This window comes from Engystomops pustulosus, chromosome 6 (assembly GCF_040894005.1).
Source record: "Engystomops pustulosus chromosome 6, aEngPut4.maternal, whole genome shotgun sequence".
NCBI lineage: Eukaryota > Metazoa > Chordata > Amphibia > Anura > Leptodactylidae > Engystomops > Engystomops pustulosus.
Window position 1 is genome coordinate 24507896 of NC_092416.1, and position 26774 is coordinate 24534669.

The 26774-nt window shown below is 40.7% G+C and overlaps 2 protein-coding genes across 2 annotated transcripts in view; both read right to left on the reverse strand.

Moving 5' to 3' along the window:
• Positions 1-652: 652 nt before the first annotated feature.
• On the reverse strand, positions 653-15361 carry TYROBP (transmembrane immune signaling adaptor TYROBP). Its single transcript, XM_072155120.1, has 5 exons — positions 15064-15361; positions 5175-5195; positions 4382-4513; positions 2060-2112; positions 653-1919 (listed from the first exon to the last, which is right to left on the reverse strand). The coding sequence occupies exons 1-5, from the start codon at positions 15107-15109 to the stop codon at positions 1863-1865; spliced, it is 309 nt and encodes a 102-aa protein (XP_072011221.1). The 5' UTR covers positions 15110-15361; the 3' UTR covers positions 653-1862.
• Positions 15362-18256: 2895 nt separating this feature from the next.
• Positions 18257-26774, reverse strand: part of HCST (hematopoietic cell signal transducer) — a 97993-nt gene continuing 89475 nt past the window's right edge. The window contains exons 3-5 of the mRNA XM_072155122.1: positions 23798-23821; positions 22743-22883; positions 18257-21582 (exon numbers count right to left, since the gene is read on the reverse strand). Coding sequence (XP_072011223.1) covers positions 21542-21582; positions 22743-22883; positions 23798-23821 — 206 coding nt within the window. The 3' untranslated portion in view covers positions 18257-21541. The remainder of the gene's footprint in view (positions 21583-22742; positions 22884-23797; positions 23822-26774) is intronic.

The window sequence follows — 26774 nt, forward strand, 5'->3', positions numbered from 1 at the left end:
CTCCCAGTACAATGACCTCTATATGGATAACACTGACCCATCATTACATCAATACTGACAATAGATGATGTCACAGCTTATCCCCTCCTCCCTGTACAATGACCTCTATATAGATAACACTGACCCATCATTACATCACTACTGACAATAGATGATGTCACAGCTTATCTCCTCCCTCTCCCTGTACAATGACCTCTATATAGATAACACTGACCCATCATTACATCACTACTGACAATAGATGATGTCACAGCTTATCTCCTCCCTCTCCCTGTACAATGACCTCTATATGGATAACACTGACCCATCATTACATCACTACTGACAATAGATGATGTCACAGCTTATCTCCTCCCCCTCCCTTTACAATGTCCTCTATATAGATAACACTGACCCATCATTACATCACTACTGACAATAGATGATGTCACAGCTTATCTCCTCCCTCTCCCTGTACAATGACCTCTATATGGATAACACTGACCCATCATTACATCACTACTGACAATAGATTATGGTATAGCTTATTGACTATTGGGTGTTTCCACCTTTGGGTTTTCTTAATGCATTTCTAAATTACTTAATGCTGTTAACGAGTCATGTACTGATTTAAAAAAAACATGAAAAGAATACATTTCATTTATATACTTTTAATAAATAAAAAAAAACGGTGATAAATCTACTTTAAGAAAAGCTAAATAAAGATTTGACCACAGGGTTGAATATTGCAGAGGTTGACATATAACATTTGAGCTCCTACGTTTAAAGGGGAATTCCCATCTTAATTATTTATGACATAACCTATGTGCCGCAGACAGGATATAGATATTGCCGAACATGTGCAGCCAATCCCTTTCGACTCTATGGACCTTTGCTTTGAGTCACAGAAGTGGGACCCACATCCATCATTTGTTAATGAAATCGATGTTAATGACTGATATATATACACAGATCCCATGAAAAGTCAACAAGAGAATGGGTGTAGCTATAAAACGTGAGGACAGTGTCAGACCGACCCACTAGACTATCAGACGATCCATCGGTGGGCCCAGGCTGACCTAAGAAATGGCCCCATAGATGCAGGAGAAGAGGACCTAATTTTGGAGCCTGGTAAGGTATATTCCTGGAGGATGAGGAATGGTGGGCCATTATGGTGGACCAAAGAAACCACAGTCCAACACTGGAGGAGACCTGGACCCTGGATCATCGGACACATAAGAATACATTATTATTACATTTGATTCATTATATATATATATATATATATATATATATATATATATATATATATATATATATTATTTTTTTGATAGAACATTGATCAGTGACTTATTGTGCCTCCAAATTTGATGTCAGGAAGGAATATTTTTCCCCACCATGTGATCATTGCTTTAACCCTATTGGCCATTATGGATCAACAACGTAGAAGTATAGATTGGACTTCATAGAGGTTGGTGGTGGACCTCATTCAACATTATCTTGAGTTTTAGACTTGTGTTATGTATTAGGAATAGAAAGTTCTCGTCAGACCATAAGTAGCCTTCTTGTTTGATTGTATCATCAGTCATATGTCTTCGGGGGCTCTGAACCATGACTAAGAACATGCAGAAGATACCTTACATCTTGGATTTGCCTTCTTAGGAGAACTTTAGTAAAAACATACAAAATATAGTAAATATAGCAGAACACTGATGCCATAGAGAGAGTGGTGGAACCTTCTAGTCGTTGCTTGCTATTTTTTCTGGTTTCATCGACAAGGCCAATGTTCAAGGCTTGGCAAATAGAAGGAAGACGCAATGCTAGAGCCACAAGTGGTCTGTAAGCAGAAGAGCATTCAATATCTCCTGAAAAATCTCCAACATTCAATTGCGCGCTGCACTAAGGTCATTGTAAATGTCGTGCCTTTGTCCTCGTAGGTCCTGAGGAGAGAACAAGACATTAGATATGAGGAGGAATGTCCCTAGGACTAGAGGCCAAAACTAGAGCGCTAAGATTCCTGTTCATCATGTGCATCTTCTACAAACTGCAAATATTAATAAAAATTTAAAAAAAAAATAACCTCATATGTGGCTTCATTAGCTGCAGAGGCGTTCTTCATTTTTTTCAGTCTTTCTAAATCCGAAAATGAAACAGAAAAAGATATCAAAATTTGTAATTCTTATAGTAATAAAGAGTTATGTTCTTGCAAATTTTGCAAATGAGGCAATATTATAGTAGTTATATTCCTGTACATAGGGGGCAGTATTATAGTAGTTATATTCTTGTACATAGGGGGCAGTATTATAGTAGTTATATTCTTGTACATAGGGGGCAGTATTATAGTAGTTATATTCCTGTACATAGGGGGCAGTATTATAGTAGTTATATTCTTGTACATAGGGGGCAGTATTATAGTAGTTTTATTCTTGTACATAGGGGGCAGTATTATAGTAGTTATATTCTTGTACATAGGGGGCATTATTATAGTAGTTACATTCTTGTACATAGGGGGCAGTATTATAGTAGTTATATTCTTGTACATAGAGGGCAGTATTATAGTAGTTATATTCTTGTACACAGGGGGCAGTATTATAGTAGTTATATTCTTGTACATAGGGGCAGTATTATAGTAGTTATAGTCTTGTACATAGGGGGCAGTATTATAGTAGTTATATTCCTGTACATAGGGGGCAGTATTATAGTAGTTATATTCTTGTACATAGGGGGCAGTATTATAGTAGTTATATTCTTGTACATAGGAGGCAGTATTATAGTAGTTATATTCTTGTACATAGAGGGCAGTATTATAGTAGTTATATTCTTGTACACAGGGGGCAGTATTATAGTAGTTATATTCTTGTACATAGGGGCAGTATTATAGTAGTTATATTCTTGTACATAGGGGCAGTATTATAGTAGTTTTATTCCTGTACATAGGGGGCAGTATTATAGTAGTTATATTCCTGTACATAGGGGGCAGTATTATAGTAGTTATATTCTTGTACATAGGGGGCAGTATTATAGTAGTTATATTCTTGTACATAGGGGGCAGTATTATAGTAGTTATATTTTTGTACATAGGGGCAGTATTATAGTAGTTATATTCCTGTACATAGGGGGCAGTATTATAGTAGTTATATTCTTGTACATAGGGGGCAGTATTATAGTAGTTATATTCTTGTACATAGGAGGCAGTGTTATAGTAGTTATATTCCTGTACATAGGGGGCAGTATTATAGTAGTTATGTTCTTGCACATAGGGGGCAGTATTATAGTAGTTATATTCTTGTACATAGGGGGCAGTATTATAGTAGTTATATTCTTGTACATAGGGGGCAGTATTATAGTAGTTATATTCTTGTACATAGGGGGCAGTATTATAGTAGTTATATTCTTGTACATAGGGAGCAGTATTATAGTAGTTATATTCTTGTACATAGGGGGCAGTATTATAGTAGTTATATTCTTGTACATAGCTACAATATTATAGTAGTTATACTCCTGTACATAGGGGCAATATTATAGTAGTTATACTCCTGTACATAGGGGCAGTATTATAGTAGTTATATTCCTGTACATAGGGAGCAGTATTATAGTAGTTATATTCCTGTACATAGGGGCAGTATTATAGTAGTTATATTCCTGTACATAGGGGGCAGTATTATAGTAGTTATATTCCTGTACATAGGGGCAATATTATAGTAGTTATACTCCTGTACATAGGGGGCAGTATTATAGTAGTTATATTCCTGTACATAGGGGGCAGTATTATAGTAGTTATATTCTTGTACATAGGGGGCAGTATTATAGTAGTTATATTCTTGTACATAGGGGGCAGTATCATAGTAGTTATATTCTTGTACATAGGGGGCAGTATTATAGTAGTTATATTCCTGTACAGAGGGGGCAGTATTATAGTAGTTATATTCTTGTACATAGGGGGCAGTATTATACTAGTTATATTCCTGTACATAGGGGGGCAGTATTATAGTAGTTATATTTTTGTACATAGGGGCAGTATTATAGTAGTTATATTCTTGTACATAGGGGGTAGTATTATAGTAGTTATATTCTTGTACATAGGGGGCAGTATTATAGTAGTTATATTCTTGTACATAGGGGGCAGTATTATAGTAGTTATAGTCTTGTACATAGGGGGCAGTATTATAGTAGTTATATTCCTGTACATAGGGGGCAGTATTATAGTAGTTATATTCTTGTACATAGGAGGCAGTATTATAGTAGTAATATTCTTGTACAATAGGGACAGTATTTTAGAAATCATATCGTACATAGGGGGAAGTATTATGGTATTTATAATTTTGTTCTATGTTCTTTGAACAATTATAATATATACAATGTAATTGTCATGATCTAGGCAATTCTAGATCTTATCTCTCACCCTGGTATTTCTTTCTCTGTATCCTGTTAGATATCCAGAAAGCCATTCCGGTAATCACCAGGGTGATAATAACGTCACAGATCACCACGCCAATGATGGTTCCAGTACTGAGTTGAAAACAATTTTCACATGCTACAAATCATAAAAAGAATCACATTTACATCAATTTCACTTTTCATTATATCAGCAATTAAAAGAGTATTTAGGAACTATAGCTTTAAGGACGTATCCCTAGGAAAAGTCGGCAATTTCAGATCTTGGTAGATGTCTGCACTGTACAATGGATGGAGCTCAAAACAAAAAGTTTCATCAATGCGTAGTGCCCAGGGTGCTGCAGCTCCTGGATTTTCCCTTTAAAATTTTCCCTCTAGCCCAAAAGAAATATATGAATAGTTCAATAGAAGTAATGGAGTCCATAAACCCTTATACCTTTCAATTTTGGGGGGTTTGGACATGCCCATTTCCCTAGATTCTCTTGTCAGATGCAGGAGACTTGTACCAGAGCTAGGAGCTTTACCCTCTATTCCTGGACTTTAGGAGATCTCCACGTTTTTGGGTATCCTCCGAAATATCCTTGAAGATTCGGCAGTGAGTTTGACATCATGACATCACTAAATTGTAGGACATTCTCATATACTTGTATATGCCGATATGAAAACTGCTAGGCAGCACGCAGTGAATAGTGAATGGCGGCCATTTTGTCTTTGCAATAGCAGAAGTTTTAAAATGGAAGACACATTTCCTTTGTACTAGAGGGACCCTTTAACCAGATTAAAGTATTACTTTCACTCACCTTCTTGTGCAAAAGCAGAACCTGAAAAAGAAAAGAGAACGTGTCATAGAAGTAGATACACATCTATACGAGGCCGCAGTAGTTACAAGTTCATATTCTGCCAAGTTTCGAGTAACATGAATGTGACGAGAAACCGAACAGGAAGTGCCATAAATGAGAGCGTTCCGAATAATGTAGATTGTGTCCAGTCGTGTGGTTTTCTGACCTAATAATTATGTCTTGCTGAGTTTGAACAGCAGCACAACCACCAGTTGACTCATAGTATCCAACACCCTACTGATATATCACCTATTTAAGGGGAACTCCACCCAAGCTGCCTCATCTGGCTGCCATGTACCCAGAGTCCCACTTGTTTATTATGTAACAATTTTACAAGTTATCAGAAAATTGTGTAAGTCAACTTTCTTGATGTTGAATACCTGGTGGACGCAGCCACGCCCCCTTCTATTAGTATTTCTAAGTAGTAACAGGACCCCATTTTTAACATCCTATACAGAAGGCATAATAGCTTCACCCACAAAAGCCGTTTCTCTAAACACAGCGGAAGAAGTTAGTACAATACGGGAAGTAAAACTATGGCAATAGTTTATAATTCCTCTATGCCAGAAGTTTAGGCAATTCTGATATTCACCTCAGTAACGGAAAAGCTATAGTGAAATAAAAACAAACAATAAAGTCTGAAAAAAAACAACACAAAAAAGGAACAAAACATATAGGAGCACATTTACTAAGAACAGTGCAGTCTGTACTGGGTGCAGTTACCTGTGTAGTGATTGGGGGGCGACCCCTGCACTTCCCAAACAGAGTGCACCAACCTTTAAAATAGGGCGTGCGACACACTTCTCTCAGACTTTGCATGTGAAAGATTAACTGCAAAGTACTTTTTTTACAAATCAGTAGCTCTTGGGATGTAAAATAACTTTGCCTATTATCTTTGTTACCTATATCCAGAAGTTTCTTTGCTATTCCCCCCAGATTATCTCAGTGCTGCAATAGCTGCTTCCTCTCCATGTACTGATAAGAACTGGAGTCTGTATTATAAACAAATCTACAAACCTGGGAAGGGAGGACCTTCTGCTCCCTGCTCACAGAGGAGGAGGTCATGTGACAGATGTAACAGAGCTGGATGTGTTCAAGACTGTGGATAGATGTCTCCTGCACAGAATAGTGAGGTATAAGATCTCCCTGTTCCCTATCAGTCCCTCTATCCCAGTCTGTGATTCTACAGAACTTTCTCTGTCTCTCTGTACGCATCATGCTGCTCCCTTTCCCCACTTTGTCATCCACAGTATCAGCACTGTGCAAATAAGCTATTAACCCTAAGTACTCACACAGCACAGACTATAGACTGCATGTACCAATGATTTCTACCACTTATTACAGATTCCCTGCTCCTCCATGTGATGGAAGCTGCCAGCCTGTCACCATATACATCCTGTATTTGCACTTTGCAGTGTTCCGTGGATTTACTTGTGGGAAACTAAATGGATTTAATGCTAAATTACTTTGAGAGACAAAACAAGGTATCATGGGATCTGTGGGCAAGCTAATCTGGCCTCAGCTTGAGAGCATAGACTGACAGACATTATTCTCCGCCCACTTCACCTCTAGTGAGAAAGATCTTTTTTAACTGAAAATATCAGAACTTTGGAAAGAAATGGATGAGCACCACAAAGTAGGCATCGTTCTGTTTGCTTTAAAGGGGGAATCACATATAGGAATTTGGTAAAATCACTAACTTTACAGTTACACTTTAAATTTTGTGCACGGTCCAACAAAGTATCCGAACGCCCCTTCAGTGTTTGAAGGGGGCCTTCATGTGTTGCATGAAGACTAGTGCAGCTACGCCACAAAAGTAAATGTGCTCCATATTTTGTACTTCCACTCCTGTTCCAACCCATGCTAAAAAGTTATAATAGATTTTATCCTCTTCAATAAAAACTTATAATGCCCAAATTGACATTTTTCAAATTATCCATCACATAAAACATGATACTACACGCAATCATAAAACTTTATGAACTCCAGGTGGAAACAAAAAAAACTACAGGTCACAATAGGCGGCCTGTAAGTCCACCCTTTCCATTCATACCTTTTATCTCCTGCTTTGATACTATAAAGAATGAAGACTTTTTGAAGAGCGGTGAGTGCTACCCCTTTTTCTTTTACTACATCTGTTGGAACTATTTTGGTTAGTAAAATTCTAGTAGTAGGAAATGTGAAACCCCAAATTGTGCAATTAAAAACTACTTTTAGTCCCTAAAAAACAAACCCTCACACAGTTATAGTTATAGCTTGCAGAAGACATAACAGAAAACAAAAAAACTAAAAATTGTCTGTGCATTCACATGGAAGAAAGTGGAGAAAAGGGGTCAAAGTGAAGCTCCGACCCCTGTCATGTGATTTCTGGATTTAACCTTTGCACTTTGTACCAAAAAAAGAAATGCAGTTTAATTTAGTATGTAGGGTTAGGCTGAAATACCAGTGGAGTGAACTCTTGGGCCACAATATATTGTGAGACACTGAAGGGGTTAACTGTGGATGGGCGGTATGTTTCCCCTGGGTTTTCCTACTATGCAAAGCCTTAGTGCTGAGGTTGTGCTGTCCAGCACCTTGGACACAGGTGGTGGGAGCAGCCTAATCAGGCTGCATAAAGCTGCTGAGCAGAGCTCAGAAAGGAGGCTGGAGAGCACACACAGCCCTGACTTCTGTGCCTGGACATCCTTTATGTTCTAGTGGTGAGTTAGAGGAACTCTGTTTAGTTAGCATCCAGACGGGTAGGATTTTGTTTATGTTTGATGCCTGAATGTGAAGGCTGTTTTATTTTGTACCTGCTGCTGGAATAAACGCAGGCGAGACCTGTTTTGGACTAAACTTTGGTGTCACTGTCTTGGACAACACGAATCACCTCTACCACAGTCTCTACTGGGCCAAAACTCCCACATATGGTGCTTCGGATTGCGGGCAGTTCAAAAGACACACACCTGAAAAGACTCGCTACATCCTGCAACATTGCATGGCCGGGGTGAAAGCAGCTGGTAAATTGCAGGATAAAGCCAAGATGGAGGACTTAATTAAATACCTGCAAGAGGAGTCCCAGGCTAATCGACAGCTTCAGCAAGCCATGCTCCAGCAACAGGAGAAGAGGTCCCGCCAGCAGCAGGAGGAGTCCCAAGGAGGAGTCCCAAGCTAATAGACAGCTGCAGCAGGCCATATCACTTCCAACTGTCCTCTGTCAGTGGAGCCGATGGACTGCAACCAGACCCGGCGAATGTCACTGTTTGCCCGGCTGGTTCTGGCAGCCGAGTCAGTCACGGATGCAGAACCCCAAGTGTGTATGTTCACAATCAGTGGTCACATGGTGAAAGCCTTGCTAGACTCAGGGAGTCTGGTCACCCTGTTGCGGGGAACTTTGGTTGATCCTGGACTATACAGTGGGCGTAAAGTGGGAGTGTTATGTATACATGGGGACACTTGCAAATATCCCACTGCCGTCATCAACCTACATACACCTTGTGGTACTATCACCCATGAAGTGGGGGTGGTTTGGACCCTGTTTCATGAGGCTATTATCGGCAGAGACTTACCAGTGTTCTGGGACCTCTGGAGACGAAGACCCACCTTAGGTGCTATTGCAGATAATGGACATCGTATATGTCCGGCCTTGGCCCCTGATCCCTTTGAGGCCAAAGTACCCACACCAGCAGTAGGGGTGACCACAGGTGATGAATTCTCCCCCCTAGAGGTCCTAGCTGGCGAGGCCGAGGGTCAAGAGGAGGTGGCCGACATGCCGGACCTTGAGATTTCCCGTGAAAATTTTGGGGCTGCACAGCTGCAGGACCCTACCTTGTTTAAAGCACGGGAGAATGTTAAAGTGATAAATGGGGTTCTCCAAATACCAGGATCTGACAAAATATACCCCCGAATGGTGGTTGTTTTTGGGGAACTGTTGTACAGGGTTGACCGGATACGGGGTGAGGAGCTTGAGCAACTTGTAGTACCCCAATCTCATCGTAGGCTGGTGATAGATTTGGCACATAAACATGTGCTGGGAGGTCACTTGGTCTGGAAGAGGACTGTTACCTGGGGTACCGTATTGGACGAGGTTCCATAAAACCCCAAGTAAACAAAGTGGAGGCGATACAGCAGTGGCCACGACCTGTGAGCAAGAAGCAAGTGAGGGCTTTCCTAGGCATAGTGGGCTATTATCGCCGATTTATTCCCAATTTTGCGACTTAAAACGGTTTTGTGCGAGGCACCGGTAGGCTTAGGGGCTGTCCTGTCCCAAGTAGTGGATTGTGAGGAACATCCCGTGACATTCACACCCCCTGAGAAGAACTATAGTATAGTTGAGAGGGAGTGCTTGGCGATCAAATGGGCCCTGGAATCCCTGAGATATTACTTGATAGGGCGACAGTTTGCGTTAGTAACCGATCACTCTCCCCTCACCTGGATGAGTCAGACTAAAGAGTCACAAGGTGGTTCCTAATGTTACAGAATTTCAAGTTCACAGTAGAACACAGAGCCGGGAAACAGCATGGGAATGCCGATGCCCTGTCTCGTACCCACTGTCTGATGGCCAAAGGTGTTCGCCCCACAGGGTCAAACAAAGGGGGAGGGTATGTGAGACACTGAAGGGGTTAACTGTGGATGGGCGGTATGTTTCCCCTGGGTTTTCCTACTATGCAAGGCCTTAGTGCTGAGGTTGTGCTGTCCAGCACCTTGGACACAGGTGGTGGGAGCAGCCTAATCAGGTTGCATAAAGCTGCTGAGCAGAGCTGAGAGCGTTGTCTCTGAAAGGAGGCTGGAGAGCACACAGCCCTGACCTCTGTGCCTGGAGCAGCAACGTCTTTTATGTTCTAGTGGTGAGTTAGAAAAACTCTGTTTAGTTAGCACCCAGACGGGTAGGATTTTGTTTATGTTTGATGCCTGAATGTGAAGGCTGTTTTATTTTGCACCTGCTGCTAGAATAAATGCAGACGAGACCTGTTTTGGACTAAACTTTGGTGTCACTGTCTTGGACTGCAACACGAATCACCGCTACCACAGTCTCTACTGGGCCAAAACTCCCACAATATCTATGTGTAAATATTACTTGACTTGGTCTGCAAATTCCTAAATCTCTCCAGGAACTCATATTCCTCAGTAATGTGGAGCGGATGGGTTCATAACGAATTTTGCTGATTTGGATCACCAGTATGGGGTGGATCATCGCTCCCCAATGACCCCCGAAAATGGCAGCATGTTGCATTTATTCAAATGGTGCCGGCATCTTTGCTGGTGGCATTTAAACAGTTAACAACTGCGATCGGTGCCAGAACAGATCACAGGTATTACTGATGTGGATTTGGGTCCAGGTTTAAAGGAAACCTACTGATTTGATGCATTTTGAACCAAACATACCTTGAGAATGCTGTAGCTACACTGATGCAGTAACATATCTTGTTTAATCTCTGAACTGATGGGTTTTGCTGAAAAAAAAAATGATAAAAATATGATAATGAGTCTCTGTCGCTCCTGTGCCTGGCTTGGCACTCTCTTGTTACACTGCTCAGGAGAATGATATAATCACTAACAGGTAGAAGTAATCAATCGCTGCACCATCCCCCAGATGCTGTGTATGAGTGATCAAACTCAGGTTGATTAGTCCTGTCTGGACTGTTCAGAAAGCTCTGTGTCATGTGTTTATCAATGGCAGGCTGAAGCAATTCAGCTTTCCCAAGGTTCTGAATGTCATAATAGTTTTTTCAGCAAAACAACTCAACTCAGGGATTAAACAAGATATGTTTCTGAATCAGTGTAACTACAGACATTCTCAAGGTATTTGTGGTTCATAATTCATGAAATCAAATGGTAGATTTCCTTTAAGTTCGGTACCTAAACATATTTATCAACTTTTCAAGCCTCCACTCATTCCTTTTCCAGAGCAGATCCCATCAGGCTTGTGGTTCTTTGAGCTACAGACCCAGATATACAGGAGCTAAAGACATAGTTGAAAGTACTAGCTGCATATAAAAGATCCATTTACTGCCAGTAACTGTCTGTATTAGTAAGGGACCTCGTGACAGGTTGCCTTTAAGAGGTTGAAAGGGCATACTCAAGAGGACAGTGGATAGTTGATAGAAATCTTTCTTTGGCCATGTGATGTCACACAGGTTCATGTCTCTTAAAGAGGACCTGTCTCCCTGGAAAACCCACCCACCAAATGTGCCCCCCATAATCCTCCCCCCAGCCCCTTTCTCGCAGCCATTTTTATTTAAAATTTATGTGCAGTAAATTTATTTAAACAGATCCAACCTCTTACTAAATAAGAGGTCGGATCGTGTATCGCGTGTATCTTCATTAGGGGGGCATGCCGACACACCCCCAGCACGCCCCCCCCAGCGGACACATTGTACGAGAAGCCGGCAGCATCGCATCGCTGCCAGCTCTCCGCACTAACAGCGGCTGCGGACTGGCTTATTCACATTGCCGGCCTACCACGCCACACTGTCAGCGGCACGGAGAGCCGGCAGCGATGCGATGCTGCCGGCTTCTCATACAATGTGTCCGCTGGCGGGGGCGTGCTGGGGGTGTGTCGGCACGCCCCCTAATGAATAAGCCCGACTGCCAGCGCGCCGGATACACGATCCGACCTCTTATTTAGTAAGAGGTCGGATCAGTTTAAATAAATATACTGCACATAAATTTAAAATAAAAATGGCTAGGGAGAAAGGGGCTGGGGGGAGGATTATGGGGGGCACATTTGGTGGATGGGTTTTGCAGGGTGACAGGTCCTCTTTAAGTATCACAGAGAGTAATCAGAGCCGTGTGATAATAATGGTCCGGGCAGCTGCGTGTCCATCACATGACCATGGACCTATCCACAAGAAGTTCACATAGAAGCTTTTCATAGAATGGCAGCAAGTAGAGATCTTGCAAACCAATAAAAAGGATATTGGAAAATTGTGTAACTTTTCGTTACACAAACAATGTCAATTATTTAGTAGAAGAGAACAACCCCTTTTAGAATTTAGAAATTGCTATAAAAGATAAAAAGAAAGAAGGAAGATTCCCTAGTAAAAAAAAATGTTGTTGACTTTGATTGACTTGATGGAGTTGTAGTAAAGCAGCTACAACTCTGATGTGTCCTTGCAATATACTCACATTGGCTCGGAGAAGAGCGGCCACTTCCGATCCGTAGGAAGAGAAAGTTGCTGACGTCCAAGATCAAAAGGAAGCTGTAGGGCGCTCAATACAGTTCTCGCAAAAAAAGATTTTATTTTAAAAATAATTATAAACAAAAACTAACAACGCGTTTCGCATCCGGACTGAGGAAGCGTCCAGTACAAATGCGATACACGTTGTTAATTTTAAAAAATTTATGAGAACTGGACTACATCGCCCTACAGGGTCCTTTTTTAAGTCAGCGAGGTTCTCTCATGGAACATCCACCATCGTTAGTTAGAATTATGGGATACACAGGTGATTGTCTGTGAAATAAAGGCTCACAAAGCCCGGTCACTGACAAATCTGTTTTTCCAATCAAACTTTATTAGTGTGAGCCGTGTTTTAGGGCAATTTGTAAAAGGGTAAATATCTTGGTCTACATCAATCCACGGCAACAGAAATTGAAGACTGTCCATGACCCATGAAGACTGTCCATGACCCATCCGACAAGGCCAACAATTTCTGTGAAATTACTTTATATATGGTATAGTTTAAAGGGAACCTGTCATCAGAAATTGACCTAATAAACCACTACCAGTATGTTGTTCCGTAGCTTTACACTTTCCAGATAGATCATGTTTCTTTGATGTCCCCTCATGGTTCCATCATCCAAAAAATCTACTTTGAAGTGAAATGTAAATTGGTTGCATAAAGTCAAGAAGACGAAGAGTTTATCACTGAATTCAATCTCTCCTACCTCTGATCGCCTTCCCCCCTGTGATTGGCATCTTGCACCAAACTTCTGGAGATCTGTTAGTGATGTCTCTCAATGCAGGACCATCAATTACAGCGAAGGGGCCATTCCGATGAAAGGATAGTTAGAATTCAGTGATCAAGTCTTTGCCTCCATGACTTTATACAACCAATTTACATCTCACTTCAAAGTTGATTTTCTGGATGATGCCACCAACAGTGGACCATGAAAGAAACACGATCTGAAGGTGTTTAGCTGCTGGACAACATACTGATGGTGGTTTAGAAGGTCAATTTCTTCTGACAGGTTCTCTTTAACTACTAATTCTTTGTACTATGCTAGAAGGATAAAGAACATTGTACACCAAAACATCATCCCAACTATGAAGCCTGGTGGATTCTTTTGCCATGATTAAGGGTGTGCGTTACACCTGAAACACGTAGGCCGTTTTTTTCCCACTCCATGATACATGGTGAGGTTTTACAGAGGATGGATTCCATTTTATAACCTTGGATTTACAAATAAATTATTTTGGAACAGAAGATTTCTCGGTGCCGGAGTGAATTACTTTTTGTGCAATTGATTCTTTTGGACTTGTCAACAGGTTTGTGCATGAAAGGCATCCCAAATCATTTTTGTAATCTTCTTTGTATCTACCAGAAATTTTTGGTGGAGAAAATGAGGCCTAAAAAATGGAATGTAATATTTTATTTACTTCTCCTATGGATGCCTACTCAATTTGGAAATGTATGAAGACTCGCAATCATTGTAGTGAATGTTCTGGGTTATGGGAAGCCACACCCCTTATGTCAAGTCCCAACCCGAACACCAACTTTTTGATATGGAAATGCTGAATCTCAAATTCTAGAATCAGAAAACAATGAAAAAATTCTGTGTTTCCAATGTAGATTATAGTAGAGTTCAGGACATGAGAGCATTGAGCAGTGTTTAACTTAATGTCTCTTGTGAACAAGTATTCAACAAAATGGCCGTACTAACAGCAGGGTCATTTAAAGAAAATTTCCCAATTAATCTTATTTAGAAACGTTTAGCAGAATTTTTCCAAATTGAGGTAGATTTTGCTGAATTAGGTTGACTGATAAGACATTTTCAAGCTTTTTCTGAGTATTAGATCTTAGAGGAAGTTTGACGTGATGGATTGTTTTTTGCAGACAAAATTTCAACATAAAACAAATCTTACACAATCTCCTTTGAGAAAGTTCCTACAATTAAAATATCCAACTTTTTTACATTCAAAAATTCTTAATTTTATGGGTTTTTTTCATGTTTAAAACTAGCTATAGTCTGATTTTGGGGATGGTATGACCTGACTGCCAACAAATCCTGTTTTTTGTAAGCATTGTACAAAAATTGCCCTTAAAATAGTCAAATGATGTCCCCGAAATTGAAACTGGGATGAGATGCCAATTTATAGTTTCTATAAATTGTAGGGCGTAGGGCGATTTGGGTAAGGTACCACTTTGACTTATCCAAATTACAATAACCCATCACTCCAAAATGTGTTAAGAATTATAGTCCAGTTTATTGAGATCCCAATTTATAATATATAATTTTTCAAAAATTTGTCTCATATTTGTTAACAATGTGCCCAATGACCAGCCTTAGTCGTTATGTACCGGATCTATAGGTTTATAGTCTAATAATTGGCTTCAGCAGTCATGTGATTGATGTATGTGATGTCATCACTTAAGCAATACTGGATCGGCGGGATATTTTAAGTCATTTTACATTTTAACTTCAATTTCACAAAAAAATGTTAAGCAATTTTAAATCTTGTTCTCTGGACATTTTTCCAGTATTGCCCCATTATAAAGCTTGAAGACTAGGATGATAGTTTGGATCAGAGTGCTGTCTTTTGTTTGGCAAATATGGCTTACACGATGACCAATTGTTCAAGACTGAACACCGTTTTATACATGGGACCATAGAATGTAGATACATACATAGGTAGATTGATTTACTTACCAAATAAGGTTAGACTCAAGAACAAAATTGGGACTTTCCAGGACATCTCTCCTTGGGTTTGATGGCTGTATTTGTAGATCTTCTGGTGAGTTTCTGTTGTTGTTCAGTCTTCAGGCTTATGTCTTCACCCTAACATTGGCTGTTCCTTAATGGACCCTGTCTGTGCCCCCTCTACATCTGCTTTAGGACTGACATTTCATTGTGAAACAGATCTGTGTCAATGTATGTCCTTCTTTCAAGAGGAAGTGGGAGCTCAATGTGCGGCACCGTCCTCTATTACAGGACCTTCTGCTCTGGCCAGAAGAGGAAGGCTTGCAAAACCACATTTCGAATTTTAGCTTAGCAACTCTGTTACTACTATAAAACGAATCTCGGTCACTGAAGATACTAAAAACACATGACCCTACAGTGTGAATTGTAAACTGGGTGGAGGATCTCAAGATAAATTTCTATGACATTGGGTTGACCTAAAGCAATTATATGCCACTCAACTAAGCTACTGTTCCACTGCCCGATCTACTATACCTTTGCCTTACCTACCTTGACAGTGCCTGACCTACCGTGTCATTGTCTGATCTACAGTGCCACTGTCTGACCTACCATGTCATGCCATTGCTTGTCCTACTGTGCCAGTGCCTGACTTACCATGTCACCTGATTCACAGTGCAACTTTCTGACCTACAGTGCTATTGGCTGATCTACAGTTCCACCATTTGACTTACTTTGCCATTCCCTGACCAACTGTGCCAACTCCTGGTCTACAGTGCCACTGTCTGACCTACCATGTCATGCCATTGCTTGACCTACCGTGCCAGTGCCTGACTTACCGTGTCATTGCCTGATTCACAGTGCAACTGTCTGACCTATGGTGCTATTGCCTCACCAACCATTTAATTGGCTGATCTACAGTTCCACTATTTGACCTACCGTGCCATTGCCTGATCTACAGTGCCACTATCTGCCCTACCGTGCCATTGCTGGACCAACCAGGTCATTGCCTGATCTACAGTGCCACTATCTGACCTACCATGCCATTGCTGGACCAACCATGTCATTGCCTGATCTACAGTGCCACTATCTGCCCTACCGTGCCATTGCTGGACCAACCAGGTCATTGCCTGATCTACAGTGCCACTATCTGACCTACCATGCCATTGCTGGACCAACCAGGTCATTGCCTGATCTACAGTGCCACTATCTGACCTACCGTGCCAGTGCTGGACCAACCGTGTCATTGCCTGGTCTACAGTGTACTTCCTGACCTACCATGCCATTGCTTTACCTCCTAACATCTATGTTGGTTGACATCGTTTACACAGAATAACAGCACTGATTTCTGGCATCTGCTCAGCAAAGAGGCAGTGCCATACAGTATATGATTGGTGAAAATTCTCTAAAAAATCTCAGTGACCACCAATAACTTTTGGCAGTCACATACCATTGTGCAGGTAGGATATGCCATTTGCTTGATTTTTTTTTTAGAAGTGTGCCTGTGCTTCAGGTGCCAAGAAGAGCTTATAACAGCCAGATACCTACTCAATCAATATGTTCAGACCTTCGGATGTTGCGGTCGTTGTAGACTATGGCATATTAGTAGGGTTCACTCTGGTAGTGGTCCCTGCCCGAAGTCTAAGTCAGGGGTTCGCATTTAATTTTCCCATGGGGCCACATGAGAAATTGGAATGGTTTTTCGAGGGCCAGACTAATATATTTAACTTAGTTCTACCCAATACCCATATATTGTATTCAGTATATATCTCTACATAAATAAACTGTGCATAAAACATTACATTGATTCAATGAAAATATAGAGGACCTAATTGTATTATTATTTAATGATGGGGGGGGGGCGAGGTGTAATGTTTCATTGAGCTCACGCGGGCTGGTCTTAGGTGGAGGGTCTTGGTTAAATTCAACAAGAAATAATGGTGATAAAAACTGCATCTTACTCCACAGAAAACAAGCCCTGACACATCTTCATCCATGTCTAAACAAGAACAACATAGGTTGTGGAAGATGTCAACATAGAGAACAAAACGAATAATACTAAAACTTTTTTTAAAAATTCACTCTCAAATAAATACAACAAAAATAAAGAAATTAACCATTAAGCCATGAATGTAATGAAAAACTGCAAATTACAAAGTTCCAACAAGTTTCCTCTAAATATAGAAACTCTATTGCACCTTGTAAACCACAATGTCACACATATGTCTAGAGAAGCCTCCATTGTGCAAATAGTGAGCAGGTGAGGGATAAGCCGAGCTCCCGGGGCAGCAGGTCTTGTGACGAGGCTGAGCTCTGCAGCTTTAAATACACATCATGTACACACAGCCGAGTCTTGTGATGTGTGACTCAGGATCCCAACACCATCTTGCACCATCTACGACGCATCAGTAATACTCAGGTTGCGAAATGTCCAAATCTGTTTTCTAACTTATTTTTAGTTCAATCAATTGGAATTGCAAAATTTTAACCATTGGTGCAATATGCTCAGAGCCCCAGCACTAGAATAGCCAAAGCCTTCCTGCCACCTAAGTAAAAGTAACAAACTAACAGTGATCTTGCACTACAGCAGATAAAAGGTGTTATCCTGTTCTGATCCTGAGTTACCTCCAGAGCTGCACTCACTATTCTGCTGCTGGTGCAGTCACTGTGTACATACATGACATTACTTATCCTGTACTGATCCTGAGTTACATCCTGTATTATACTCCAGAGCTGCACTCACTATTCTGCTGCTGGTGCAGTCACTGTGTACATACATGACCTTACTTATCCTGTACTGATCCTGAGTTACATCCTGTATTATACTCCAGAGCTGCACTCACTATTCTGCTGCTGGTGCAGTCACTGTGTACATACATGACATTACTTATCCTGTTTTGATCCTGAGTTACATCCTGTATTATACCCCAGAGCTGCACTCACTATTCTGCTGCTGGTGCAGTCACTGTGTACATAGATTTATCTTGTACTAATCCTGAGTTACATCCTGTATTATACTCTAGAGCTGTACTCACTATTCTGCTGGTGACGCCCCATCTACATTTCTGTACTCACATACCTGAACATGCATTTATGAACATGGATACAGATGAATGTATCCAGCTGTTAAAAGAAGACAATCATCACAAAATCATTATCTCATATTTATTTGTTTGTATCGTTATTTTTCTATAAAAACATAGAAACATAGAAATATTGGATATAAAACAAAAACTACTATAAAAAGCATAAAATAGAAATATTGGGGTATAACACCAGCTACTAATATAATGAAACACTTTCTGATATGTTCTGTATTTCAGTTCAGCAGGCTGAAATGTACTGGGTCATACAGGACATTATAGAGAAGTACCGACCTGATATTAAGGAAGCACCAGGGGGTGGGATAGAAACTTACTGCTATCTCCAGCAGCCTCTGTGTGTGCCTCTTCTCTTCTCCTCTCTCTTTCTCCATCAGAACCAGCAGAGTTCATATAGGATATGTACAAAAATAGCATTGCCCTTAATTTATCTGAAATAAAGTTTTCCAATGCACTTGGACTGTGATAGAAAACCTACAGGATCTTATTTACAGCTCATTCCACCCGAGGCATTACAGGGGTATTCCCACAAAGTCAAGTTTCTAATATGTACTCAGGATAAAAAATAAAACATTCTCTAATTCACTTTTATTAACAAAAATGCAGCATTCCACAGATATAAGTCCAACCTGTTTCTATCAGTCCTGCTGTACACAATTTCAGATGCCCCTAGACATGGCCCTGTATTTTCTGACTTGGGGTCGGCGGCCATCTTGGATTTCTGTGTGAGAGATGGGGCAGCTGAGATTTCTGTCTCTCTCTGCTGTGTGGCTGTAGCCATGCCCCCTGCACGGAGCTCAGAGACTTACTGATTACTTCCTGCCAAAAGATCGTGAGCAGAGAGAGGCTGCAAACTAGAAGGAGATGAGTGATCCAGGGGAAGGGGGAGGCAGGCTAATATTTGTGAGATGTAGAAGAGCTCACAGTGTAACAGTGTAAAAAACTGTCAGCCTCTGTTTAATCTCATGCATTTTTGACCTGTCTCATCTCTCTCTCTATGTGTCAGTGTGTTAGTACAATGTCAGTAGCCAAATGAAAGTGTATTTACACCTGTACCCTGATAATGTTACCCCATTGTTACCCCACAGAACTAGATGGTTCATCATGGGGCAGATATATCAAGCTGTCTGAATATTTATAGTTGCCCATGGCAATCAATCACACCTCCCATTTAAAATATTCATGAGCACTGGTAAAATGAAAGCTGAGCTGTGATTGGTTCCCATGAGCAACTAGAAATATTCTGACTTTCAGACAGCTTGAAAAATCTGCCCCAATGTGTCTGCTTACAGATTCCCAGGCCATAGCATGGAATTTTGCACAGAGCTGCCAAGGGAGTGATAGCAACTAAAACAGCAAAAAAACTGTAAAATTAAAATTGTAAAGTAAGGGGTTTAAATAAATTTTATTGTGATAACATCACTAGGGGATTGAGATGTGAGAATTATCTTTTGTGAAAAAAAACCCCTTTAAGAACTATAAAATGTCTATTTAAACTCAACAATTATTATAATTAGTTTCTATATAAATAAAGGTATTTGGTCTATATTAACAAAGGAGAATAAGTATGAGACTATACTATGTCCCGACTTCAATAAACTTTAAAGGGAACCTGTCATCAGGAAGGTCATTTTTTACATGATAGCAGGTCCCATTCTTGATTTCAAAAATGCCTTTTTAATGCATATGAATAATTCAATTTATTTGAATAGTTTTATTTTAACATTTCCTGCTCCCTATCAGCAGTATGTATTCAGTCCCGAGGTTGGGAGGGGTGTGGGTAAAATGAGAATTGCTTGTGGTAGTGAGCTCACATAAGTGGGAGGAGGTAGTAGGATCTGAGTTAGGGGGAAGGCAATGAGTGTGGAGGAGGAGGGAGGCATTGCACAGAAGATGACTTGTGCCATTTGATATGCCCCACCCCCAAGGACTCACCACGCACTGCTGGCAGGGAGACGGTAATGTTAAAGAAACTAATTAAAAGTACTGGAATTATTCATAAGAACTACAAAGACATTTTTTAAATCAACATGCCAAAGGCTATTGGAACCTGTCTTGATGTAAAAATTACCTTTCTCATGACAGGTTCCCCCCAGCACATGTGCCCGTGCTCCTATAGAACTTTCCCCTTCTGTATATCGACCATTATAAGGGTTGGCCCCTTTTTCAATAAGTCTTTGCCTCCTTCGATATCTTTATCTTTTCCCTGTTCTCACCATACTTCTCTCTGCATATATACACAGTTTCCTCTCTCTATCACTGCTCTAGACCGGCCTGATGGCGTCACCAACTGTGTCTCTCTCTCATAGTCCGACCTCACTGACAAAGAACGGAAGAGAGGGGGAAGCAGGAAGAGTCATTACCTCCTGATGCTGCCCCTTCTATTCAGTTGAGCTGAATTTACACAAAGAAGTGTGAATTAAAAAAAAGAATTAAAAAATTCCTGCTCCTGAAGCCACCCCTCTATAATTGGACCTGTAAGTGCCCTGATTCTATTGGCCACTTTGTACTCTGATACCTCTGTCATCTTCAGTCTGTCTATCACTAGCAAGACAGATTCAGTCTAGGGAGGTCGGGGAGGAGGAAGAAAAGGGCCTCATAAGTGGAGGCAGAAGCATTTTCTTCTAATGACACATATTTTAGAGATGTTCACGTGATTTTTGTAATAATCGATCTTACTCTGAGCGGTAACCATTTTAAACTGTGAAAAGAAAGGTTGTTGTCTCTCCATTCGCTTTTTGCAGAGCCAATACCTGGCGTGTCTTTTGTTTTATCCTCATATTACAAGCCTGGATATGGGGAAGCCTGAAGCCTGGGTTAGGCCTAAAAATGCTTGACCCACCACCCAACCTTAAACATACACAAAATGCTCCGGAATGTCAACTTTTAGGCAAATTTAATAGACCATGCCCACTTTGAGGGTTGTTTCTTGGAACAGTAATAATCGGGAAGGTTGGGAGTTGGAAGTAAGTGGACGGTGGCCCTGGGTGAGCAAGAACGTTCTTCTTTACATCCTTGATGACAAACTCTCCAAATTCAGAATTTTCTCAAGTCCTGGTTCTTCTGTTTCTGAAAAAAGATCACTCTGACCGCTACAAAGATGTGAATTTTCTGGTAAATTTGCACAAACTCCACCGTCATTTTAACCCATTTGACAAACCTACAAAAAACTTGAATGACCGGGAGGCATATAGAACCCATATAGAACCATAGAGTCAATGGTCCTTTTACTACCAAGGGCATCTATATTGTGGTCTGTGGTAACAAAAAGTTTCTTCTGAAGATTTCTATGAAGTGTTTTCTGATGAAAATTTCATTTATTAAAGGGTTCCTTAGAAATTTGTAGTAAATATGGTGTCAGGAGTCATGGTTTGGAGCTGAAGAACTTTCTATCTGCTCAATGGCATGTTCATGTAGACCTTCTTGTCATCTGGAATATAGAAGGACATTAACAACTGGTCAAGAACAACAATTGGTCGTTATCTCATTTAGATGTCTTAGCATTGATCATGGATGGTATCAGACAGGGGACCCTGTAATTATTGTTCAATGTGAAGCCACCACTACTCTATTGACTACTATGGGGGCACTATAACTATATTAGCTACTTTTGGGGTACTATGATTTTAATGGCTGCTGTGGGGAAACTGGAACTATATTGGATGTTGTGGAGGTATAATGGTGATCTCCAGGGGTTAAAAACAAAAAAAATATCAAGTTTGTGTTAAAAAGGTGGAGGGGATGATGATGAAAGGAGGAAGCTAATTTTTGTGTTGCTAAATCCGCATACATGATTTGTGGCTGGAAGAAGATAACATGGTGGCCAGGTAGAAAAAAACAATGAAAAAGATTCTTCCATTCAAAAACGTCATCTGCCACCATATTCAAGTTCTGGTATTACCTATGAGCTCACAATTCGGCAACATCTCCCCTGGGCTGTGATTCTCTGTTATCTTTTACCTTTCTAGTAATCTTGGTTCTGGTCACTTAACTATTTGAGGGCTGCACTATTTTTGGATATATTTGGAAAGAAAATGGCTATGGAGGATTGGTGGTTCTGTTCCTGTATCTTTGTTGTAATCTTAGTTCCAGTTCTGTAAGTATGTAGTAGGCTGCTTGGTTATGGTATTGTATCTATGAAGTATTCTTGGTTCTGGCACCCTATCTTATTACACAAGGAAACTGCAGCCCTCCCACCTTACTGTATACCCCTAAACACTACTGTTGTAAGTATATAATTTATGTGTGTAGTGGATACATGTGTATGTAATATGTGTGTATATATTTTATCTGTGTTCAGTGGTTATATGTTGTATGCAGGGGGTTGACCGGCACCTGTTAAATTGAGGGCATAGACAGGGGGTGTCTAAAAAAGTTAGAGGGTTAGCACATTGGGGTAGTTGTCATGGGAGTGGTTACAATTAGGGGGTGGGGCCCAGAGGACTCTAGTTATGTTGCTAGTATCAGCTTAAGGGAATTCAATCAACGTGATGTCCCAAGTAGACAATGCCTAAATATTCAGGATCAGAAAAGTAGAACTACCCTGAAGCAAATTACAATTAAAAAAAATTCACCAAATATCTCCCTCACCATTGCCCTGGCGCTTTTGAAAGCTCTGCTTGGTAAAAAAATAAACCACCAGGATTATTATAACTGTTAGGACAATGTCTCCGACAATGACCCCAACCAGGGTCGGGGTGTCAATCCGGTAACAGTCTCCACAGGCAGTGTCTGTAAGATAAAAAGAGTTGGTAAGGATGATGGGTGGACCTATAAGTATAAGTAAACCTCATGTAGTAGACATCATGGCAAATTATCAATAATTAAATCCATCCTAGCCAACCTTTATTACCCCCAACATCTAAGGTTGAGAGGCCACCATACACGTAGATGGTTGGCCAGTCCCACTGACATTGGTAGATTTGGCCAACGCTCATCTAACATTTAAGGTCAGCCTTATACCTTATGGGTGGTTTACCCTTTGTCGGGAGGCTCTTGTGTCTGCAGATGGACTCTATGGTGATCTAAATAAGTCCTAATATTCAGCATAGCCCACCATAGGAAGGACTAAGGTTCTAACACAATAAACAGATGACCATGAGTTCTGACATCTCCAGAACATCAATCCTTCGATTTTTTTTCTTCTTGGATCTAAATGATCAATATTTAATGTATAGGGTTGTAAGTGGAGGACAGGCCATCAGGACTCAAATGGATCACAGGTTCTCTGAACCTATCCGCCCTTGCTACATGAGTAGATGCCTAGATACCTCCCCCAAGGTATTCTGGTCCAGTCATATAAGTAGACGCATAGAAAAACCTAGAATGATGGAGATGGGATTTGGTTTCAGAGGAGGTAATGTTTACATGGACAGTGGGTAACTTGGTGAAGATTGGTTGTCCCAGTAGTTGGACCTCGTTGGATGTCAATTCATTAATGGCATCACTGCACTGGGCTATCTTCAGCACTGCTATAGAGAATGGATGGACGACTAAGTCTTCTATGCTTTTGGTGTTATGCTTTTGGACATCTTATGATCAGTAGGCTACCACCACTGAACCCCTAGTGGTAAATCACTGGTATAGCACATTTACGTTATACAATGAAATCATGGTGACGTCGATGACATGAAATGATGGTTTACCTGTTTCCTCGGCCAGTGAAAGAGCTGAAAAAAATCAAATAAAATAAGTTAAAATAGTTTTTTTGTAAAAACTTACATTTTGTAAATTGCGGATACTAACATTGCTTTTTGAATGAATTTTTACTTTATTTAATATACTATGGACCTTGCCCACAGCGCTGTACCAATCACTTGGTTTTTTAAGGCAAAATTGGACGTGCTCACAGGAGCTTACAATCTATGAAGAAGTAGTGATTACACAAAAGCTAAGTCTGTATAATGGTGCAGTCATCATCTCATAATTAAGGCTCCACAAAAATCTGAGTATTTGCAGATACAAACTGTGTGGAGTGCAGGGTAGCTGCTGGATGGAAGGGTAGGTTCTGAGGAATAACATAGCAGGGAAGGGTAAAGGGTAACATCAAGTAATGGGAAAGTCCAGCCAATACAGAGGTGTGTTTTTGGGAGTCTTTGAAACCATGATTGCCATGGCTAGCGCAATCCAAAGAAAAGGTGCAGCACAGGAGAAGTCTTTGAGACAGGATTTGGAACAATCAATTTACATAGAATGTAAATCTGTGGCCATGGGCTGAATAGAGTGAACTGTTAGGGTAATAGCCAAACTAAAGGGGGTCTAGGATAGGGTAGATGCATCTATGCAGTGCTATAGTAGACGATAACCCTGCCAGCTGCATTCAGGGCAGATGACTCAGTCTGCTCTATAAAATGATGCATGCTGTTGGACAACATGTATAATTTGTTCACCTCCTGTTGCTCTATAACTTACAACCTGCTGATAGGACACTATGTACAATCTGTTCACCTTCTCCTGTTCACTAACATGTTTCCTGCAGATAGGACACTATGTACAATCTGTTCAGCTCCGCCTGCTCTATAACATGCTTCCTGCAGATAGGACACTATGTACATCTGCTCTGCTCCTCCTGCTCTATAACATGCTACCTGCAGATAGGACACTATGTACATCTGCTCTGCTCCTCCTGCTCTATAACATGCTGCCTGCAGATAGGACACTATGTACAATCTGCTCAGCTCTTCCTGCTCTATAACATGCTGCCTGCAGATAGGACACTATGTACAATCTGTTCAGCTCCACCTGCTCTATAACATCCTTCCTGCAGATAGGACACTATGTACATCTGCTCTGCTCCTCCTGCTCTATAACATGCTGCCTGCAGATAGGACACTATGTACAATCTGCTCAGCTCTTCCTGCTCTATAACATGCTGCCTTCAGATAGGACACTATGTACAATTTGCTCAGCTCCTCCTGCTCTATAACATGCTGCCTGCAGATAGGACACTATGTACAATCTGCTCAGCTCCTCCTGCTGTGTAACATGCTACCTGTAGATAGGACACTAAGTACAATCTGCTCAGCTCCTTCTGCTCTATAGCATGCTGCCTGCAGATAGGACACTAAGTACGATCTGCTCAGCTCATCCTTCTCTATAACATGCTGCCTGCAGATAGGACACTATGTACAATCTGCTCAGCTCCTCCTGCTGTGTAACATGCTACCTGTAGATAGGACACTGTGTACAATCTGCTCCGCTCCTGCTCTATAACATGCTAGATGTACCCCAATTGGCTTAGCCTTCAGACCTTTGTATTCTCTTCCTGTCAGATGGTTTATGGAGAGTATTTTAATGAATTGGGTAATAAAGATATCAGTTTTATACCTACATTGAACCTGACTCTGGATCATTTTTTCTTTGGATAAATTTGTGGTTTCTTTGGCGGAGGTGGGTTCCTGCTTGGTCTAATCCAATTTCCAACCCATTGTGTCCAGGTGAGATGACTAATTTCTGTTTGTTTTCTGCATGGACCCTCATTGTGACTCATTTCATACCCTAATATTCTGCGCTCACATGTCTGCACCTTCCCTTGTGCTATACTCTGTGGGGCTGCTGAGGTAGAATGACTTTCAGTATCAGTCACAGGTCTGTGCTCCAACCCACACAGCGGAACCAGCACCCGATGTCACCAAATCACTGGCAAAAGCTCAATTTTGGCCCAAATAATTCTGATTCATTGTAATGTGCTGCAATCCATGTCATGTACTCTCCAGGAACATGAGGTTGAGGGGTTAACCGTACCATTTTTTTCAGGCTTAGGTGATTGGCTCAGATTCACCAGCTGAGGTACAGCATCAAAAATGACAGACTTAGATACGCACAAGTTCTTTATGTAAATCAGCTGTATCACACATGAAAGGCTTAGATACAGCAGCTTCCGTGCATAATATCAAAGACGTATAGTCACACCCCACCAGTGTCAGCCAGACCACAAGTGCACAAACATCCTCGCTGCAGACCCCAATACAGGCAGGAAGCTGCACCCCCCCCCCATCCCCCCAAACAGGAAGTGGGCAGAACCGGTAATAATGTATCGCCACATTGTATCTAACTCCACAGAGAGTTACATCATCAATTACCGTAATAATGATATTACAGAACATTATAGAACCTTAGATTTATCCCACCGCAAGTTTTTAGGACAAGACACCTTTTTTCGTTTTTTTTCGCCACCAATCTTTTTTAGCAACTTTTCGTCAAGCGCTTTGAGACACACTGCATTGTTTTATGATGATTTTTCTAATTCGTCATTTTCGCTAGTTTGAAAAAGTTGTAAAAAAAAAAAGGTATGCATTTTTTTTTTTACACATGCCTTACAGTTTTTTTTAGATTTTTAACATTATTTCATTGCAAACATTAAACAATAACATGACAAATCTATGTAAACCCACATCCGAGAGATGAGACCTCCGGAAACCGGTGAGGAGCGGCGAAATGATAAAAGTGGCAGTCACTAAAATTATTATTTTAATAATGAGGCAAAATATGAAATATTAATTATTAGATGATTATTAAATATTTAAATTATAAATACAAAAAATGAATCTAGTATTCTGTATATTTTACTGTCAGTACACCAGGTAATTTAGAAGTAATAATGATATTGATGATTATAATAAC

Bases quoted from the DNA above. Each gene is read 5' to 3' on its own strand.
- TYROBP (XM_072155120.1), bottom strand. From the start codon at position 15,109: ATGTCCTGGAAAGTCCCAATTTTGTTCTTGAGTCTAACCTTATTTG. The intron at 2,113-4,381 runs GTGAGAGATAAG...TTTCGGATTTAG, and splicing joins ACAGAGAAAGAAATACCAGG to AAAGACTGAAAAAAATGAAG. The intron at 1,920-2,059 runs GTTATTTTTTTT...TTCTCTCCTCAG, and splicing joins CTAATGAAGCCACATATGAG to GACCTACGAGGACAAAGGCA.